At 29.3% G+C, this 22,392-nt stretch overlaps 3 protein-coding genes and 1 pseudogene across 6 annotated transcripts; 1 reads left to right on the forward strand and 3 right to left on the reverse strand.

The window, feature by feature from the left end:
* Positions 1-928: 928 nt before the first annotated feature.
* On the reverse strand, positions 929-3,014 carry Surf1 (surfeit locus protein 1). Of its 3 annotated transcripts, XM_083088796.1 has the most exons (6): positions 2,768-3,014; positions 2,523-2,695; positions 1,902-2,023; positions 1,629-1,826; positions 1,378-1,548; positions 929-1,252 (listed from the first exon to the last, which is right to left on the reverse strand). In XM_083088796.1, exons 2-6 carry the CDS (start codon positions 2,625-2,627, stop codon positions 1,039-1,041), a joined length of 810 nt encoding a protein of 269 aa, XP_082944922.1. In that variant the 5' UTR covers positions 2,628-2,695; positions 2,768-3,014; the 3' UTR covers positions 929-1,038. The 3 variants fall into 3 exon arrangements, with proteins under 3 accessions (XP_082944922.1, XP_082944921.1, XP_082944923.1); XM_083088795.1 differs by having other exon boundaries at positions 2,523-3,014; XM_083088797.1 differs by lacking the exon at positions 2,768-3,014 and having other exon boundaries at positions 2,519-2,671.
* A 365-nt stretch (positions 3,015-3,379) lies between these two features.
* On the reverse strand, positions 3,380-6,337 carry LOC145965002 (pre-mRNA-processing factor 17-like; annotated as a pseudogene). Its single transcript, XR_014436588.1, has 5 exons — positions 6,276-6,337; positions 5,692-5,908; positions 4,668-4,995; positions 4,065-4,274; positions 3,380-3,707 (listed from the first exon to the last, which is right to left on the reverse strand). The product of XR_014436588.1 is annotated as a pre-mRNA-processing factor 17-like (transcript).
* A 370-nt stretch (positions 6,338-6,707) lies between these two features.
* Positions 6,708-8,812, forward strand: Rpl14 (ribosomal protein L14). The gene is made up of 4 exons (XM_083088798.1): positions 6,708-6,788; positions 7,511-7,612; positions 8,087-8,281; positions 8,615-8,812. Exons 1-4 carry the CDS (start codon positions 6,786-6,788, stop codon positions 8,774-8,776), a joined length of 462 nt encoding a protein of 153 aa, XP_082944924.1. The 5' UTR covers positions 6,708-6,785; the 3' UTR covers positions 8,777-8,812.
* Positions 8,813-11,271: 2,459 nt separating this feature from the next.
* LOC145965339 (uncharacterized) lies at positions 11,272-22,220 on the reverse strand. Its single transcript, XM_083088799.1, has 4 exons — positions 21,949-22,220; positions 20,734-20,868; positions 15,138-15,442; positions 11,272-13,794 (listed from the first exon to the last, which is right to left on the reverse strand). The coding sequence occupies exons 1-4, from the start codon at positions 22,024-22,026 to the stop codon at positions 13,533-13,535; spliced, it is 780 nt and encodes a 259-aa protein (XP_082944925.1). The 5' UTR covers positions 22,027-22,220; the 3' UTR covers positions 11,272-13,532.
* Positions 22,221-22,392: the final 172 nt, after the last annotated feature.

Raw genomic sequence — 22,392 nt, forward strand, 5'->3', positions numbered from 1 at the left:
CAATGAAATATCAATGAAGCGAAAAAATCATGTAGAAAAGATAGTTGGTTAAACATGATATTATAGATTTTTACACTAAATAGTTAAATATGAAGATAGTTTAATATATTTAATTTAATTTAAGATGTTAAGAATAAAACGTAAATTGTCTGTTATTAAAAAGATTTTTACTGAAATATGTGGATGATAACATAATTAAAATAAAAGAATAATTATTATCATTAATGAAAGATATATTTTATTATTTTTATTACAACCCAAAACAATCTCCTGCTAATCTTCCTTGATTCTTGCTTTTCTAAATAATTATTATTATCAATGTTATTATCATTATTATCAGTATCTGTGAATATACGATATTGTATATTGTGTATTTTCATATTTTGTATAAAGATATTCTTGATGATGATTTCATCAAAAATTAAATATGGTATATCATGGCCATTATTGACAATTTTATCAACAGTAATCGCTGTTATTGTTATTATTACTACTGTTAGTAATTAATAAAACATGAAAAAGTCCACATTTCTTCCGCGAAAGAACAATAGATGATATTTTTTTCTGAGAGATGGAGAACATATTCACATAATTATTATATTTATCAAATAAAGAATTCTATAAACTATGCTTTCTTTTTCAGTTCTGCATTCTTTTGCTTTGCACAAATCTATAATCGCAGAAAACAACGTTGCTTTTTCTTCTTTTTTTCAGATAAAAATATAAAATTTGAAAAATATATATAAAAAAATTATGATTAAATTATAAAAATTATATTATGATTATATTATAAAAATATATATGAAAAAATTTTTATAAAGATATATGTAAACAAATTTTACAATTAAAAATTTACATTAAAATTTGACAATTTTACATTAGAAAACGTATATATAGGATACATAAGTGTAATTAAAAAATAGCTAAATTACGATAATATACATGTATATTTTATACACTTTTTCTCTCTCTTCTTCTCACATATTTTTACATATGTTTCAGATAAATCTTCCTTTTCTGTTTCTAAAAAAAATGCAACTAAGCAAGAGGTAATTTCTGCACAAAATATCGAAACCACATATAGCCTGTAGCGCCGCACAACCCGTACCAGGTGATTATATAACTTAAATGTTCGTTTCTTAAAGTTATTCTTGTTTGGCCACCAATCGGTCCTCGTCGTGTGTTATATCCAGACAATAATTCTATATATACAGGTTCTGTTTCTGCTACCTTTGCCATTGCATCTAAATCCCTACAATAAATATGAATGTTTAACGTTTTACTAGAAAAAAAAATTCCTAGAATCATTAAAAATTTCTTTAATATAATTTTGCTATACATATCGATTAAATAAATATTATATTGCAATCTTTATACCTGTAATGCCATACCCCTTTTGTGGGAGCATTGGCAGGTACAAATGGAGGTCGATTTTCAGTTTTTCTAAAAATGCCGACGATTTCCATGGAATCTGTAATTTTGTCTTCCATTTTATATGATGTACGATCATTTTTAGGGATCCATCCACGATTTACCATGATGGTCAAACTGAAACAATTATTAATTAAATCTATAGCATACAATAAAAAAAAGATCTTTCAATAATTAATAAAGCAAAGTGCAATTACTCCCGATCTTCCAGTTTAAAAGGTGTAATCACATAATATCCTGTACTCGACTTGCGAGCAAATACTCCTCCGCCTTTTTCACTCACAGCTTCTCCATCTAGAATAAGACTTCTAGGCCCCATCAAAAATTCCTTTTCATACAAAAATTTTCCTCTCACCTTTACACAATAATATTCCTTATTCTTCAGTTCTTCTAAACTGGAAAGAAAATATCTCTATGAAATGCCTATAGTGAACAGAGTACGTACAATAAAAAGCATCATAAAATATTACTCAGATGGCAAATCCATTGGCTCCGCAGAAGTACGATGTTCCAGAGTTTTTATTAAATCCAGCTTCCACAGCCATCTCTTAATTTGCCATGTGCCAAGTGCAAAAGTAGCAATAGGTATACCCTGTGATATAGAAATTACATGTAAAAATATGAAAATTAAAAATTACCAATAAAATAATAAAAGTCAAACATAATAATTTCTTCATTAAAAAATATTATAAATTATTACAAATTATATTTTTATATATATATATATATATATTTTTCTTTGCTATATTTATAAAATTAATATATTGCAATCTGACGTATAATTTATATTTATTTATTTATTAAGCAGTTTTATGATAGAAAATTATATAAATTCTACATCAAATTTTTCTAAATTTTAATGTTTCTTTTATGCACAGATTTACAGTATATTAATTAATAAGGTATATTATTCATTTCATAAATTTTTATTTATTTTTATTATTTATTTCATAAATTTTTATTTTATTATTCATTTCATGAATTTTTATTTTCACAAACTTGAGTCATTTTTATATCACTATGATTTGTACAAATTTTTACAATAAATTATATAACACGTATATAATAAATATATTTGTAGTATTACTTGCCAACAAGCAATAGCCATATATTCCAATAGGTTCTTCCGATTTTTGATATCTATTTCTCTCAATAGCTTTGGACGTTATCTTTTGGCTTTTACACCTTGCTTGCATTCTCTTCGCGTCACCGAACAATAACACGTGCGTCCTTCTGTCAAGCACGTATCTCGCAGCTCTCGAGTCTCCAAAAATTTTTACAGCCGTCAGATTCATTTTTTTTTTTATATATATAAATTGTGTCTAATTCTGCAAACCTGAAATCTTGTATCTCTAGTCATAAACCACTGTCATTATTGCATAGGAAATTCACGTCAAAGATAATTCTTGGCAGATTGTGTATGCGTTTCAATTTAGACTTTGTTTTCCCAATGTATTTTTTAGGAATATTGAAAAATTATTCATATATATATATATTTTCTTTTATTTATATTTTCTTTCTTGATGTATTGTCAATCAAAAGCAGCACAGCTGGAGCGGAACAGCTGATTCAAGCTTCAAAATACACTTTAGGGTAGGTTTTCATGTGACGCCAAAAGACATCACGTGACCAGAAAATGACGAATTGATATCTTTATTTTTAGTCACGTGATGTCTTTTGAGGCTGGAAGACGTCAAGTGAAAACCTGCCTTTATGTTGGCAAAAAATTTGAATGTAAAAAATGTAAGCAAAATGAACAAATTAAATGATATATATGAAATGAATAAATGCAATATTATTATTAATTCTAAATTATTAATTCTAATTTTTTGACATTTAATACAGAAAATGATACTTATTGCAAGTGTAAAGAAATGATTGCAATTATTATTTTTTATTCATCAAAATTAGATGAGGGATTTGCACGAATAAAATAGTGATTTATTATGTACATTTATAATAAATATACATTTATGTAATAAATAATTTATTATGTATATTTTGATCTAAAATGCAAAAAGCAAACAAAATAATACAAAATAATTTCATACAAAATAAAGCTCTAAAAATTGAAATATAAAGTAATCTATTAATCCCAATATTTAATTTTTCCGTTCCAATTAGCTGTAACGAGCTTAGAAGACGAATCTTCTTCGTGCGGATGCCACAAGACATTGCTGCAGACTCCATCATGTGCTTTCCACTTTTTATTCAATTTCGTTGTTTTCCAATCCCATATGTAACATTTTCCATCTGCATTGCTCGATACCAAGTAGCTGTTTTCTGGAAAAAAAAAACGTTAATACTTTATTAAATATGCTTTTATATAAAATAAATGTACATATGTAATAGTGCAAAGTGTAAAAAATATGCAAGATGGGCAATATTATTAATTTCAATGTATATATATGTCATTATATTATTATTTTATTATGTTTACTCAAGTCATGAATTAATAACAAATATTAAAATTTGGAGCATTGTGAAAAATGATATTCAATATTTTTGCAAAAAAAAAATTTGCATTTTTAATTCTAAAATGTTCTATTTGTATCAAAACTTGTGTATAATATTCTCAACAAAAAGAAGATATTTCAAATTATGTCGAAAACCTTTTTTATATAATAAATCACCTCATATCTGGAGAGAAACTTAAACCGTACGCGTATCCAGCGACCGTGAAGGTCTTTTTTCGATTTATTGTGAATCTATTCAGCGAGGATGTTACGATCTGATTATCCATACTTTGGCATGTGAGCCATTTTTCATCTAGCGATAGTGTTACGGCTGGCATCGAATGCATCGATGGGCCGGCTATGCATTTCACGTCTACTGGAGTATCCCTATATAAAAAACAATTTATTAATTAATTTGATTTTTTGAAAATAATCCTTTGCTGATAATAAAGTAATACCAATCCCAAACTCGTAAACTTTTGTCTTTGACTAAAATATAAAATCAAGTATTATAAATTTTCCAAAAAAAATTTTCCATAAAAAAATTTTTATCAGCGTAATTGTCTTCTTTTATGAAAATATTCAAAATAAAGAATCTTCTTAAAAATTTAAGCATCTTCTTAAAATTTTTATCAATGAAATCATTACTTATGTTGGCTTAAGATTTTTATCTATTAAAGTTTCATTTAAATTATTTAGTAGCGACAGAATAAATTATATCTTTATATGGGAGAAAATAGCAATTCTGTATCTTATAAGAATATCTAACAAAGATATTACTATGTAATATTGTTTCTTCTTCAAATAGTTTTTCCTCTGTCTGTTTTTCCCTTTTTCTTTGTTTACTTAATATTACTTCCAACTCAATAGTTTCTTCTTTGGTTGGCTTTAATATTCGTTTTTCATGTCCTCCCCATGGTCCCTGAAAACCTTCTACATCTGAAAGGTATAATATCGCAATTTCTACGCCTCTTTTGTTTATCCAATGCTTTTAGATTAGTATTTTCAAAAACAATTTTGCCATCTGATTCTTTGGCAGCCTCTTTTGAGCCAATTATCACTTTGCCTTCATCTGCACTACCATCTACAGCTAGATCTGATGCATATCCTGAAAAAAAAGCAAAATATTTAGATATATTGATTTGAATTTAAGAAATAAATAAGTATATTTGATTTAAATTTAAATATTAGATATTGAAGGATACACAAAAAAAACTATTCTGAATATTTTTGTTTATTGCTTTTGTGTACATGTATCCTATGATTTATTTATATAATTATATTTATATAATTATATAATTATATTTATTTATATAATTATATTTATTTTTTTATATAATTATATTTCTTATACAAGTGACTCAGCTGCTAAGTTATAAGTTTCATAGATAAAAGTTTGAATAATAATGACTTTTGCATTTGCTTTTACTACAAATACATATATAAATAATTTAACTACAAGTCTGATTCTCTTTGAAAACAGACAATTTCAGTATAATTATGGCTGATCATTATCCACACTTCAAATCTACTAATAACTTGAAACAGAATTTGGATGGACTTGTATAATTTAGCATTTGAATCACTCATAACTCCTCTTTGATATAAAATCATACAAGAATTACAAAATCTGAATAAATCTTCTTTTTCGCTACGTTAATATTATAATTTATATTTAGGAAATATAAAACTTTTTGAAGTTCTCATTTATATCTTGTATGATTCATATTAAAGAAGCTATTCCAATCAAAAGGAATTAATCAAAGAGGTAAATTTTATATATAAAATATAATGTTTATATTACCATATCTAGCAAATGTTCTTCTTTGATTTTCAAACTGAAAAGGGTTAATATATGCATATTCTACATATCCAGAAAGCATATTTTCATCTGTATACTGCTGCTGTATTTTGAATGGATTTTCTGGACCAATCTCTGGTCCAAAAAGTTCCTCGTACTTTAAATTTGATGTTATTTCTGTAGCGATAGGATCCATATACTTCATGCAAAAATCCATTCCCTGAAAAATGATAGAAACATATAAATCTTATGTATTTTTTATTCGTTAAAAATATCAATAAACTGAGTGTAAATGGAAAGCAACTTATGAAATGAGGTCTTATATGGTTTAATCATTTTTTAAATTCCTTAAATATTTTATTTGTTAAAAACATCAATAAATTGAGTGTAAATAGAAAGCAACTTATGAAATGAGGTCTCAATATATGGTTTAGTAATTTTTTAAATTACTTAAAAAATTTTTTTATTCGTTAAAAACCAATGAGATTGTATAATATATATATATATTATATATATAAAAAAGAATTAAAATAATTATTTATTTATTTACGGAATAGTATAATATAATTGTGTCCTGTATAATAGACCTGTCCTCTGCAATGCTCTGCGTTCTGCGGTTTCGTGAAAAGTGAAAGCTTCTCTTCATACTTGCCTGTGATTGGTCAATTTTTTAAGGCTTAGGACTTAAATTACCTATCGTAGATCGAGACTAAAGCTGTGATTGGTCAATGAAAGGTTCATTCTTCAAAAAAACGGCTGTGATTGGTCAATGCATAGTTACATCTTCAGAAGAACGGCTGTGATTGGTCAATGCATAGTTACATCTTCAGAAGAACGGCTGTGATTGGTCAATGCATAGTTACATCTTCAGAAGAACGGCTGTGATTGGTCAATGCATAGTTACATCTTCAGAAGAACGGCTGTGATTGGTCAATGCATAGTTACATCTTCAGAAGAACGGCTGTGATTGGTCAACGACGTCTAGTTCATTCGAAAACGCCACTAGAAATTACTACTCGCTGGAATGTGACAGTTGGTAGCAGTGGCCGCGGTTTATCCACTTTTCTCTTGCATGGTTCTTTCGCTTCCGGAAAATCATGGTAAGTGAATAGAAAGCGAAATTCGTTGAAATTCGGCGATATTATATCGTCGTGATAAAATCGTAATGAACGGCATTAATTTTTTCACGATTTTCGCTTCTCTCGCGCTATCATGTTCGAATTTTATTATTTTCGAGCAACGCGAGGATCTCACGCGAAATTATCGCGAGGCTTAACCTCCTCGTCCCACGAACTTATTAATCACATGTGGCACAGGATGTCCTCTGGAATCCTAGATGCTATATTTTTAAATATGTAGCTTAAGAAATGCACGTTTTATAGCAAATTCTTATTTAATTTTTTAAATCGGGAATTAAAAATTATATTTTTAATTCTTATAATTTTTCTAATGATTTTAATTATATTTTTAATTTGTCTATTTTATATATATTTGATGAATCTTTCGAATTTTATTGTGTAAATAGAGCTCTTTCACATTGTTTTATACTGTATTTCTCTTATAATTCTCGATTAGAAGAATACATATGCAATGTGAAGTTCTAATGTCGCTACTAGAATTTATTTCCAAAATACAATTATAATTAATATATAAAATATTGCAATTTTAATTAATGAATAAATGATAATAATTTATTAATATATAATATATATATAATAATTAATTAATATTAATATATAAAATATTATAATTAATTTATAAAGTTACAGATTAATATGGATTACGAGCCACCACTAATACTGTTCATTTCTTTCATTAACAGCCGTTTCAGAGATTTGTGCAGTCAGGCCGTGTGGCCTATGTGGGCGATGGGCCTCACCAGGGCAAACTTGTCACCATCGTTGATATTATTGATCAGAATCGGGTAAGAATAATATTTTTTTTTATTAAATTGTATTTAAACTTTGCAATATAAATAATTGTAATATGAAATGATTTGCAGTAGGTTCATAGTAAAAGATGTTGGTGATAAAACACTAGATTGTTGATTACAATCGTGTGTTGGTTACAGATAATATTGCAAGGTTTACACACAAATAATAACTATAATTATTCTCCGATCTATAACAAAGATAGATAAAGGCTGTTCCCTGAAAAATTGTCTTGTCGCTAACATTTGTCTTTTCTTAATTACAATAAGCATAGCTTACTGCGAATTACTTCATTTTCATGTTTTCCTATTCTTTTTATTATACTTGACCTAAATGATGAACCAGTAAATATGATAGGAAATGCCGGCTGATTTTAATGATGCCAACTTGCTTCTGATTGCATAATTATTGTGATTTCTGTAATAGTTTTATTAGAATTCCGAATTTAATTTTTTATTCTTTTTAAGGTTTTGGTCGATGGCCCATCAACAGGTGTACCTCGTTGTGAAATGAGGCTTAATGAGCTTCACTTGACAAAATTCCGAATACGTTTCCCATTCTCTGGATCCACTCGTGTCGTACGTAAAGCATGGGAGGCAGCTGATATCAATGAATTATGGAAACAAACAATGTGGGCCAGAAAAGTTGAAGCCAAAAAGAAGGTAATTCGAAAAATTCGCCAATTTTATCATCAATTAATATAAACATTATTTATAATAAATAATGATGTTGCATTCATATCTGATTTAAAAACTAATGCTCTGATGTAACTTTAAATTTCTTATTAAAAGAAAGAAAAGATATGCGAAGTTTCATGTTATACTAGACTTCTATGAAATAGTCTAAATATATATGATGAACCAATATTATTGATAGGAATTGCCGGCTGATTTCGATTGATGCTAATTTAATTCTGATGACATAGTCGCAATTTTAATAAAATATACTTTGCCATATTTTGGTGCATTCTAAGTGAAGGAATCTTCTTGTTTCAGCGTGCAGCACTTTGTGATTTTGATCGTTTCAAGCTGCGTAAAGCAAGGCAAATAAGAAATAAATTGCGGACAGACGCGTTTTACAGATTAAAAAAGAAAACCAAGAAGGTTAAAACTGGCGGTGCAGAAAAGAAGAGTACGAAAAAAGCTGAGAAAAAGTAACAACATTCTGAATTAAATACAAAATTATTTTACAAAGGTCTTGTTATTTATAATATACCTTTCGCACACAATGAGAAATTATTGGACAAGAATCTTAACATATTAAACTTCGAATTTAAGCTTTGAAAGAATTATCATAACGCAATTAGAAGTTTGGATGAGAAATAACAAAGAGAATTATAATTTTCTATCGCTATTTTTCATTTATAAATTCTAATAATAACAAGTAAATAATTATATCTGTCATTACAATATATTTTAACAAATTGTTCGAATATGTTGAATATATTAAAAAATTACAATTTTCAAATACATTGTATTATGTTCAAAAATTACAAAATCTTTAATATTAATATAAAAAATTGGTTACTTTTATTTAGTAAAATAAATTAATAAATTAAATATTTTATGACAAATATTTTAAATATTTTAAATTTATTGACAATAAATATAAGAAGGGAACGCGAAAAGAGAAAATGCGCACATATTATTGACATAAACAATGATTAAACTTTAGTACATTAAAAGCTGTATCAGCAACATAATATTTTATTAGCCAAAGGAAAAAACCATAATTAATATAATATATATATATATATATATATATATATATATAATAATATATCATTTATTATATTATATCATTATTATTATATTATTTAATTATAGTTCTTGGCTAAATAAACATTTTACATGCGATCCAATTATTTCTTACATAGTTATAGTTGGTCTATATCTATATTTATATGAAGTAACAATAAAAGGTACACATTTGTTTTATGTATACTAAAATAAAAATATAGTTGAAATTTAAATATGTATCTTTCAGCCATTATTTCAGATATACCATAAGAAATAATTGAATTGTAAAGTGTTTATTTAGGCAAGAAATTGAAAAAATGAAATTATTACTTAAATATAATACCGGAGATGAAAGAGCTGTTTAATAATTTAGAGATTATTTTAAAGGAAAAGGTAAATAATTAAAGAAATATAATTTTAATTTGATTTTTTCTGTTCCTCATTTTAGATGTTTAATTAGAGATTATTATTAAAATATTTATAAATTTTATTTAAATATATCAATATTATATCTATTTTACTTTAACAGAAAACATAATTATATTTTTTATAAAATTGGAAATGTGCGGTATCAAAATATTTAAATAAGGACTTATATGTTTTACTTTTTTAAATGGGAAAGGTGTAGAACAAACAGAAAACATATTCGACATTAGCGATTAATATTTTATTCCTAAAACAAATATATTCTAAATATTTGAGTGTTGCATTATATTTTTATTTTTTTTATTCATTTATTTATATATAAATTATAATTTTATATATATATATATATATATATGTCAAATCTATGTACAGTGTTAACACTTTGCGTTTCCTTATGAAAAACTAGCATAACAACTAAAAAGGAGGATATGAGAAAAAAATTCTTTTCTACTCTCAGTCATTGCATCGCGCTCGCAGGCGCGAATTGGAAGATGTGCGAATGCATTTTATAATTCAATTTGTGTAAATAATATTTATAATTATACGTGCAATTGGGTACGTTATATAATGATGGACTCCGATACGTATTCACAAGAATACTCTCTTTGTTTTTCGCGAGTATGAAATAATTAAAGCATAATTAATTTTGTAAAACATACGACTTTTATGTATATTATAAGAAAACTTGAATATACAGGGTGTCCTAGACCACCCGTACACCCCTTTTCTTTCAAAAACTAAGCATTTTAGAGAAAAACGTTTTCGACAAAAATTGTATGGTTTTGAGGGGAACATAAGATGGTGTCATTGGTTTGACCTTGGATGGCATCGTTAAGGTGAGGTCAAGGACACCTTTAATTTCTTAAGTGGAACCACCTATTTTTTATTGCATATTCTTATAGCTTATGTCGAGAGCTTTCCAAAACACTATAATAAAGTATTTTTTCATCAAGTACTTTTCGAGTTATAAGGCTTGAAATAATTTCTTAATTTTACATAAACCATAAAATATCTAGTAAAATATTCATTTTTCGATTATCTTACCTTAATAGTTTTATGTACAAAATAATGAGAGGAATCAATTGGTGTAAAGAAAACACATAGTTGTTTCGAAGAAAAAATGTAATTGTTAATTGCAAATTACATTTTTTTTTTTCGAAACAATTTTGTGTTTTCTTTACACCAATTGATTCCTCTCATTATTTTGTACATAAAAGTATTACGGTAAGATAATCGAAAAATGAATATTTTACTAGATATTTTATGGTTTATGTAAAATTAAGAAATTATTTCAAGCCTTATAACTCGAAAAGTACTTGATGAAAAAATACTTTATTATAGTGTTTTGGAAAGCTCTCGACATAAGCTATAAGAATGTGCAATAAAAAATAGGTGGTTCCATTTAAGAAATTAAAGGTGTCCTTGACCTCACCTTAACGATGCCATGCAAGGTCAAACCAATGACACCATCTTATGTTCCCCTCAAAACCATACAATTTTTGTCGAAAACGTTTTTCTCTAAAATGCTAGTTTTTGAAAGAAAAGGAGTGTACGGGTGGTCTAGGACACCCTGTACATATGTAAATGCAACCGGACACCATTAACGCACCCGACTGTACAAGTTGTTTATCTTACACGTATAGATCTAAAAAAAATCCATACGTTGTCCTCTGACGCGATTAATAAAGAGTTATTCCCTCGATTAATCGTTATCGACGTTAGAACGCATTAAACGAAACTACTATTTTTTTTATACAGAAAAAAAATTCAGTTTTCAGTCCTTCGTTCGTCTCATCCTTGAAAATTTTTACAGATAAAAATTGTGCACGCGCAGAATATCTAGATGACGATGCGTCAAATTTAATTTTTGTGGATATTAATTACGATTTATTCGAATGCAATTTCGTAATCTCGATTTATGAAACTGCATTCGGATAAAAGTCTTTGCACTTTTATCACTTAATCCCTTTCAGTTCCTTTCGTATAAGAAATACATATTAAACTTTGTACAAGAAATCACTAATTTTTCTCTAGACAGTAATACTAATAAATAGCAATTTTTCTACAAAGATAAAATGCTTGGCGAATAAAATCAATCAATTTTTTTTCTAATTACGATCTTTTTAACACTGTATCTTTGCTCAAAAGGATGAAAGAAATTTTTGTTGTTTAATAATAAATGTAGGGGGGAAAGTTATGTACAGATAATTAACAAATTTATTAACAAGATATTCGAAATTCGCAAGAGAATGTATCGTGATGTTATAGTTGCCAAACAACAGATTAATATATAAATTTCAGATTTAATGATGAAAAATTAATCGTACTCACTTGCTTTCTTTTTTTTTTACATGAAAATTTTCGATTACGAGTCCTGTCAGCTGGGATATCTTGAAAGATATATTTAGCGTCTAATTATTGTTATAAAATATTGCTTTAAAAATACTTCATTCTCGATCACATTGCGATCTGTAATCACTGCACATCCCAGTGTTACATCCGAAAAGACGACACACTCGTCTTTTAAATATTTTTTTTGCGTTGCTATAAATTACACTCTCCTTCAATATAATACAAATAATAAATCTAACGATTAAAAAAATATGTATAACGATAAAGAGCATCATGGGGGGGGGGGGGATACGTTGCGATATTTTCTTTCTGATTCAAACATTCAATATCTCTTTCTTTTTTTTAGATCGATAGATTCTTTTCTTTTAGATCGACATTATCGATATAACGAGTATAATCCGGATTTGTGGATTTAATTCTTAATTGCGTGAATTTATTATACGTATTATTAAAATTAAGTTACGATCACAGTGTGCGACAAATGAATTTCGAGAAGAACACGAAAAATTCGAGGGACAGAAAGAGACGATTAAAAAAAGAAGAGAAGAAGAAAACGATTTTTAAAAAATGAAAAGGAAGAAAAGAGAAAATGAAGAATGAAAAGGAAGAAATCTTAACATTTGACATATACATCATACGATTCGAGAGAAAGAGAGACGATTAAAAAATGAAGAAAAGAAGAAAACGATTTTTAAAAAATGAAGAATGAAAAGGAAGAAATCTTAACATTTGACATACACATCATACGATTCGAAAGAGAGAGAGAGACGATTAAAACATGATGAGAAGAAGAAAACGATTTTTAAAAAATGAAAAGGAAGAAAAGAGAAAATGAAGAATGAAAAGGAAGAAATCTTAACATTTGACATACACATCATACGATTCGAGAGAGAAAGAGAGACGATTAAAAAAAGAAGAAAGCAATTTTTAAAAAATGAAGAATGAAAAGGAAGAAAAAAGTGAAGAAAAGAGAAAATGAAGAATAAAAAGGAATAAATCTTAACATTTGACATACACATCATACGATTCGAGAGAGAGAGAGAGAGAGAGAGATGATTTAAAAAGGAAGAAAACTATTTTTAAAAAATAAAGAAATGAAGAAAAGAAAAAATAAAGAATGAAAAGAAAGAAAAAAAGCGAAGAAAAGAAAAATGAAGAATGAAAAGGAAGAAATCTTAACATTTGACATACACGTCATACGATGAGAGATAGAGAGGGGGGGGAGAGAGATGATTAAAAAAGAAGAAATGAAGAAAACGATGTTTGGAAAAAAAAAGAAGAATGAAAAGGAAGAAATCTTAACATTTGATATACACATCATACGCACTCGAGGAGAGGATCAGAGAATTTCAAGGGATTAAAAGTCATCGCCATCATTCGATTCATCCCCTCGCTCTCAGTTGTTCTTGCCGCTGTTTAGAGTGACGTCTAAAGGCTCGTCCAGGTTTTGCTGGGGACTGCTCGCTACATGATGATGGAACAAGGTGGCGACCTGCCTAGTAGACGCATGATGGTGGCCCTTGAGAGTGAGGTCCATCTCGGCTTCCTGCGGCCGCTCCCTCGTCGCCAGGATGTCCACCGGACTCGAGCAGATCCTCGGCGGCGTCCCGCATCGGCACTTGATCCTGTCGGGCGACTTGTCGCAAGGTACCGAATATCTGGAAGAAACGACTAGTGTTCTCCTTAGATAATCTCGGGATTCGTCTAGATGAAGACGAAAAGTGAAGTGTCTATCCGACAAAAACAGTTACGTCACATCCTCGTCGAATCCACGTATTTTACGTGGCTTACGTGGATGCAGATTTATCCACGAATTATCTACGTGGATACAACTTTCTTTTTTCATTATTACATCGAGGTACTTTATTCTCGAAATATCAATGTAGATTTCATGTGGATATTTCTATTGAAATTATGATTAATCATTCAACGACTCGGTAATATTGTAATGTTAAAAGATATTTTATTAAAATTTTTCAATTGTAATTTTGTATCTGAAATATTTCAGAAATATACCTGCATCATGTTTTTTATAATTATATTATAATATTATAATATTTATATTTTATATAATATTGTATTTGCAATATTGTATTTGAAATCTTTCAGAAAGATAAAAAAGTTTGCTAAAAAAATGATTATATCTGTATGTTTCTAAATATGTAATAGTACATATGTATATAGAATATGCTTCCTCGCTTTGCCGCTATGCGGCGCTGCATCAAATTAGCTAACTCGTATTCAACTTTTCGTCATAAAGTGTATATAAAGAACTGATACTAACACGATCCGAAGTTTATTTTTTCTTTTAAGGACCGTCTACGATGGAAGTAATATTGGTGGAGTGGACGGTGGAGTAAGGCGTAAGCGAATGGTTCTTTTCCATTTCGCATTACTCCTAGTCTTACGCTTTACTCCACCGTCCACTCCACCGATATTATTTTCATTGTAGACGGTCCTTTAGTCAGTTTAATTTAATAAACTGATTTAATTTAAAATAATTTGTTTAATAATCTGGATCGCTTGTTGGGATTCAGAATATGGAACAGATTATTTGAAATTAAACGGATAAATGGAAGATAGCCTATTTATTGCGTATATTAAAAATAAAATATAAATAAAAATAAAATTATTCTTATGGCTGAGTGTATTTATATACTTTTATAAATGTCCAAGGTATTCACTTATCAAAAATGAAAAAAGTAATATGTCTCGAAAGTTCATGAAATTTTCACATAGATTCCACGTAGATTCTAGTACCGTTTTTGAGCGGATTATCCACTCGAATATCCACGTGGATTCAACGATATTAGTCTACGTGGTAATAACGTGGATTTCACGTACTGTTTTTGCCGGGTAAGATAAGATAAGGATTGTTTCATTATAAATTTATCTGGATGAAAGGTGAGATTATAAAGTAATTAAAGAAAAATATTAAGCTATTTTTTATATATTTTATAAAAAATAGCTAAATATTTTTTTTTTAATTAGGAACACTTACCCGGGCGGGGGCGGGGGCAGGATTCTGAAGTCTCTGCAGACTGACACGGAACTGCCGGTCTCGGGCAGCTTGTCGCTCGCGGTCGGCGAACCCGTGAGGGCCGACGAGGACGACGGCGAAGTGGAGGAAGACGCGTCGATGGTGGTCCTCTCGGTGGTGAGGCCACTGGGACTGACGGGGGGTGGTCGGCCGAGCAGCAACGGCGTGGCGCTTCCTAAGCCCAAGCATCGCATTCTCCACGCGTCCTGCAGCAATTGTAACCGAGCTTGCTTTCTCCACTTTGCCCGTCTGTTTTGAAACCATACCTGCGGAGGAACCGACTCATCTCACCGATCGTTGCCGTAATCTCGCCCCTTCACCCCTTCAACGCTTCAACCCCTCTTGGAGGCGTTTGAACGTTACAACGATATGATCAGGACAATCGTGTCCCATGTGTGTATATTCGATATGTTACTTCTAAGACAAGATTATCTTAAGATTCAGAAATGATCGCAAATTATTTTCGAAAATTCCGAACGTCAAAAATAAGAATTTTGGTGTCGCAGGGAAAATGCGTCTTTTAAACGGTTTTAATTAAAAATAGGGTTGCACCAAGACTAATCTTGATATTGTCTTGTCCTGTCTTGAATTCTGAGAATTTATAACAAAATTAATTATCAGGACAATACAAAGATTAATAAAATAAAAATGTCAAGATTATTTTTAAAGAAAAGCTAAGATATACATTTGTAAATTAGATGAGAAAATATCACTATATGATATACGAATTTTATTTAATAAATAAAAATATTTATATTAATAAAAAATATATAATAATTTATATTAATAAAAAATATATATATTTTTTTAAATGAACAAATGACATAAATATTAGTAATTTTTTATTCTAAATTATATAATAAAAATCATGTTAAATATATTATTTTAAACAATCGTTCAACATTAGATAAAACTTGTTAATAAAATCAGACAATACACAACGAGATTTTTGCTATAAAGATCGATTTACTCAAGATCGAGATTTAAATTTATTTTATGAATATTGTCTTGTTTTGAATCTTGGGCAACCCCAATTAAAAGACTTCTGCACTTCTGACCAGGGATGGGAAAGTTACTTTTTAAAAATAACTCGTTACCGTTACTCGTTACCGAGTAAAAAAAGTAACTCGTTACCGTTATTAGTTACTTATTTTTAAAAGTAACTAGTTACCGTTACCGTTACTTCAAAAGTAACAGTTCGTTACTTTTCCTGTTACTTTTAATGTTAAAACAAGATAGAATTAAATAAAAAATTTACTTTGGTAATATTTTTTATTAAAATATTAATATAAAAGCAACAAATTCTTTATTTTAAATTTACAAAACCGTAAAAAATTTAAGGAGATATAGATTTTAAAGCACTTAACATCACATGTAAAAAAATTTTAATTTAAATTTAAATTTATAAATACAGTTAAATTTACATTCTTTTTGTGCTTTCGTCCGATATTACGTCAAACTTAAAAGCTGGCCAATCACATCCATTCCTCAGAAGAATGAAATAACTGTGATTGACCAATGATGTCATTAATCGCTCCAGAGATGTCTGTGAAGCTGGCAGGACAATCTATGAATTTCCAAAAAATACTAAGAGTTCTGATAGCACTTTTCATAGTTCTACAGTTCCTGATAAAAATTAAAAAGAGTTCGGCATTCCTTATATTAAAAAATCGAAATCGAAAGAATGTGCTAACTTCGCGAATCTAGCACGACACTCTTCCCTCCAAAGTACCAAAACGCGTTGAATATTATTTTTAGCAAGAGTTCCCGACAGTTCTGCTATAGTTCAGCCTATATATGCAATTTCAGATCGATATTCCAAAAATTAATAATTTTTTATGAATTTTTAATGTTCTTGACCAGCACGACAATTAGTGAAAATGTGTCGTGCTAATAATTTTCCGTATTTTTAACGGCAGTTCTGGACGGTTTTATAAAAGTTCTATTCTTTAGAAACATTTTTACGCAGAGTTCCGACAGTTTACTATTTTATAAATAATTATTTAAAAAATCTCTCTGCTTAAAAAATGTTTCTAAAGAATAGAACTTTTGTAAAACTGTCCAGAACTGCCGTTAAAACTACGGAAAATCATCAACACGATATATTTTTACTAAGTGTCGTGCTGGTCGAGGACATTAAAAATTCATAAAAAATTATTAATTATTGAAATATCGGTCTGAAATTGCATATATAGGCTGAACTATAGCAGAATTATTGGAAACTCTTGCTAAAAATAATAATATTCAACGCGTTTTGGTTCTTTAGAGGGAAGAGTGTCGTGCTAGATTCGCGAAGTTAGCACGACATTTTTTCGATTTCGATTTTTTAATATAAGGAATGCGGAACTCTTTAATTTTTATCAAGAACTGTAGAACTATGAAAAGTGCTATCAGAACTTTTAGTATTTTTTTTAAATTCGTAGATTGTCGTATCAGCTTCACAGACACCTCTCAGAGCAATAAATTTCATCCGAAATATTATCGAATTTTATATAAATGTCGGTCGATGACTAAAAATTGAATATGACAGAAATACGATGTCATAAGTATTTTCAAAATATGAAAAGTAACGGTAAAAGTAACTGTTAAATTCGTTATCGTTACTAAAAAAATGTAACTACGTTATCGTTACAGTTACAGAAAAAAAAATGTAACGCCGTTACCAGTCCGTTACCAAAAAAAAGTAACTATAACGATAACGGCGTTACAAGTAACGCGTTACTTCCCAACCCTGCTTCTGACTTGTCATCGACTTTCTGCTGTACAATCTATCTAAAAAAAAAAAAAGAAAGAAAAAGAATATCTCATCTCTTAGAAAATATGATTGTGTTTGCGCGACAAAATTACCCTCGCGTATCGATTAAATCCGTCGCGGGGATTCTGTGCTGCAACCACTGCCAATTTACTTAAGATCCCGTATAGTTGACCCTTTACGCATTCTAACGAGATTCGCGGCTGACGAGACTCGAAAGCATTAATCGAATTTACTTGATGAACTTCCGAGTCTCTCTCTTTCTTTCTTTCGCATCCACTTGTGTATTCCTTGCACAGATTTGCCCGGTCATTTCATCAGCGTTCGCCTAATCGTTTTCGCACAATGGCCCAGGCGCGTAATAGCCGCTATCCTATGGCCAGATGCGCGGCCTTTGTGATACGATCGCAGATCGACGAGTTTTGTTCGTATTCTGATATCAATTAATGAATCGAAACATCTGCGCGACTGAGTTGACTCGATTGAAGCCCGTTGCTCCGTTGATTTCTGTTATTGTACAGGGGAAAAAATTAATTAATTGGTCAAAGATTTAGGGTGATTATTGATTTAAAATAATATCACATCCGCTTGTTGTATAATCAAATTACAAAATTACAAAAAATTAACTTTTTATTTAATTAATTATTTTTTTAAAAATAAAAACAGTCAGAGAAAGATCACTTTTCTTCTTGAAAAAAAAAGAAATTTCGAAATGCGTGATGTAGCAATTTTATTTCGAAACACATATAAGTTTTAGAGGATAAATAAATATTTAGATACGCAAAAAATATAATATTGAAAAAATTGCATATAAAATAACATAAAAAGATTATAATAACTATTTATATGTTTCTAGTTTTCTTTCATAATTAAATCGAAAGATATACATCGACTCGCATGATATTCTGTACGTATTTGATATTTTATTATAAACGTATATTGCATAATATTTGTGTGTAATGTATGAAATGTCAATGCGGTCAATAGAGAAAATTAGATGCACCGAAATAAATTGACGCCATTAATCAAAGTTTAGCGGATTCGGAAAGCGAATAAACCGCGCGTGTTTTTCGCGGAATAGTTTATTTGGGCTTTAATTAGTGAACGGTTTTAGGGAATGAAGTAATTCCCCGTTGGGGAGAGATGCCCGTATTTCGTAGATTTTGAGGTTGTAAGTTTTCTTAACCCTTTGGATGTCTGCGAGCCGAGAAAGCAAAAGCGAGCATTACCTTTTATCTCGGATAGTTTTCCAGATAAAAGAGCGATGTGCGTCTTTCTAAGCCAAATATTGAAATTAAGAATGTTTAAATTTTATCGTCAATATTATGGATTAAAGATTTATAAAGCTCCTTCTTTCTAAAGAAATTTGTTTTTTTTTTTTTTTTTATAAAATTAAAAATCATCTCCGAATCAACACTTTTCGCTTAAAATTAAAATTATTTGGACTAAAGATTTATAAAGCTCCTCTCTCCTAAAGAAAATTGTTTTTTGTTTTTAATTTTTTTTTAATCAAATTAAAAATCATCTCCGAATCAATACTTTTCGCTTAAAATTGTTTGGACTAAAGATTTATAAAGCTCCTCTGTTCTAAAGAAAATTGTTTTTTGTTTTTTAATTTTTTTTTAATCAAATTAAAAATCATCTCCGAATCAATACATTTCGCTTAAAATTAAAATTGTTTGGACTAAAGATTTATAAAGCTCCTCTCTTCTAAAGAAAATTGTTTTTTTCTTTAATTTTCTTTTTTGATCAAATTAAAAATCATCTCCGAATCAACACTATTGGCTTAAAATTAAAATTTTTTAGATTAAAGATTCATAAAGCTCCTCTTTTCTAAAGAAAATTGTTTTTTCTTTAATTTTCTTTTTTGATCAAATTAAAAATCATCTCCGAATCAACATTATTCGCTTAAAATTAAAATTTTTTAGATTAAAGATTTATAAAGCTCTTCTTTTCTAAAGAAAATTGTTTTTTCTTTAATTTTCTTTTTTGATCAAATTAAAAATCATCTCCGAATCAACACTTTTCGCTTAAAATTAAAATTGTTTGGACTAAAGATTTATAAAGCTTCTCTCTTCTAAAGAAAATTGTTTTTTCTTTAATTTTTTTTTAATTAAATTAAAAATCATCTCCGAATCAACAGCATTCGCTTAAAATTAAAATTGTTTGGACTAAAGATTTATAAAGCTTCTCTCTTCTAAAGAAAATTATTTTTTCTTTAATTTTTTTTAAATTAAATTAAAAATCATCTCCGAATCAATACTTTTCGCTTAAAATTAAAATTGTTTGGACTAAAGATTTATAAAGCTCCTCTTTTCTAAAGAAAATTGTTTTTTCTTTAATTTTCTTTTTTGATCAAATTAAAAATCATCTCCGAATCAACACTATTCGCTTAATATTAAAATTTTTTAGATTAAAGATTTATAAAGCTCCTCTCTTCTAAAGAAAATTGTTTTCTCTTTAATTTTCTTTTTTGATCAAATTAAAAATCATCTCCGAATCAACACTTTTCGATTAAAATTAAAATTTTTCACTATAAGTAAAAATTTCTCTTTGCGTGTAAAGTCCTACGTTTTTATCTCTCATTTTTCGTCTTTTTTAATAGCGTGTTTCGTTCGTTAATTAATTAGATATTTGTAATGAAATTTTGAGGTAATACGTTTTTAATTCCACTGGGAAAACTGACTTGTATATAATTACATTATTAGATAGAAGCTCGAAGGGAAAGGAAAAAGCGTTAATATAATAAATAAAAGAACTAATTAAGTAAGTGAAATCAACAAAGTGGTCGCAAGGTAAATTCACCTGAACACGTGCTTCCGAGAGTGATATCCGAAGTGCGACTTCCTCTCTAAGGAAAACGTCGGGATAATGCGTTTTCTGGAAGAGAGATTCCAATTCCTGCAGCTGTTGCGGCGTGAATGTTGTTCGATTGCGTCTCTGCTTGAAAAAGTTACGAAAATTCGAATGTCACATATGTCGCCAAAATTCTTCTAATCTTACATATTTTATTAAAATATTTAGCGATTTTTAATCGTCAAAATTCTTCTAATCTTACATATTTTATTAGAATATTTAACGGTTTTTAATCGCGCAGCGCATGATAACAAAATCACACTTTATATATATTTCTTTTTTCCTTTTTCAATAATAATATATTTTTTCACTTTTCCAAATTTTGCTTTAAAGAAAAAAATGATGCAAAAATTATTTTTCAATTCTTTGTCTTTTTTATATAAATTTTTCAATTCTTCTTATTTATAAAAGAGTGAAAAATTGGAAAATAATTTTTGCATCCTTTTTTTAGAAAAAACAAAATTTAAAGAAATGAGAAAAATTGTTTTCATATTTTATCAAATTTAAAATGATTACATAATGATTAATAATTTTTTTCACTTCTTCAAATTTCAATTTTTCTGAAAAGAATGATGCGAAAATTATATTTTCTTCTAATTACTTTTTAATTACTCTTCTTATTATTTTTTTTATACGAATAGAGATTATACAAGAGGAAAGCATATGTGTGTGGACTTATTTTATATGTAATTACATGTATATTGTAGACTTTTTTTCCAAGCTATTTATTATAGTAAAATATTAAATATTTTTTTCATTTATCGTATCGAAGCCATCTTTTTTTCTACGAACATCATTACTTGTCGTTAGACATTTAATTTCATAATTTTTACGCATTTAATAAAAAATGAAATAAAATTGAATTATCTCCAAATTTTATTTTTTATTTTCACATTTTTCAATGTTTCAATATTTTACCTCGTAAAAATCGTAAAAAAACCTCTAAAAAGATTGAGAGTGTCTGAACAAATATCCAAGATACCCAAGTATTTATCTTTATCTTTTTTTTATTCAAGAAACGGAGTCCCACGATATTTCCCAAGAATCTGACAGCGTTAACCGGGTACCAAATTCCCAAGCTGGTGCACTCGATCAACGACGCCCGGACGTCGCTCGACACGCTGACGAGGGTTGAATATGAAATGAAGAGAAACGTACACTGACCTGACGACGGCGGCCGAACATGTACTCGGTTAACAAGTCAGCTTGGGGCCCGAGGGGCGACAGATACGGGCCCGCCATGGCGGGACCGCGGAGGCCCTCCCTATATTTATTGGCGCTCCTCCTTTCCTCCTGATCGCTCCTCGCGAGGACGAAGACGAAGGACGACGATCCTCTCCTGAACTCGGGGAGCCTCACTATCGCAGCAAGAGGACGACGGGCCGCTCGTCCGGCGCGAACATGGCGAAAGTACTGCGGAGGAGAGTCGTCGCGCTCGGGAGGGTGAGCGAGCGGTTGGCGAGTAGCCAGCGGGAGGGGATAGCCACCCCTCCGTCCTCGCCAGCCATTGGCCGCGCGGCTCCGGGGGCGGTTCCGCCGCGTTAAGAATCGCGCACACCCCTCCGCGAGGGGTGAGAGATTCGGCTACGTTGAAAATCCGCTAAATCG

Source organism: Camponotus vicinus, unplaced genomic scaffold, assembly GCF_025532165.1.
Source record: "Camponotus vicinus isolate PSW18456_S1 unplaced genomic scaffold, iyCamVici1.0 SCAF_14, whole genome shotgun sequence".
Lineage (NCBI taxonomy): Eukaryota > Metazoa > Arthropoda > Insecta > Hymenoptera > Formicidae > Camponotus > Camponotus vicinus.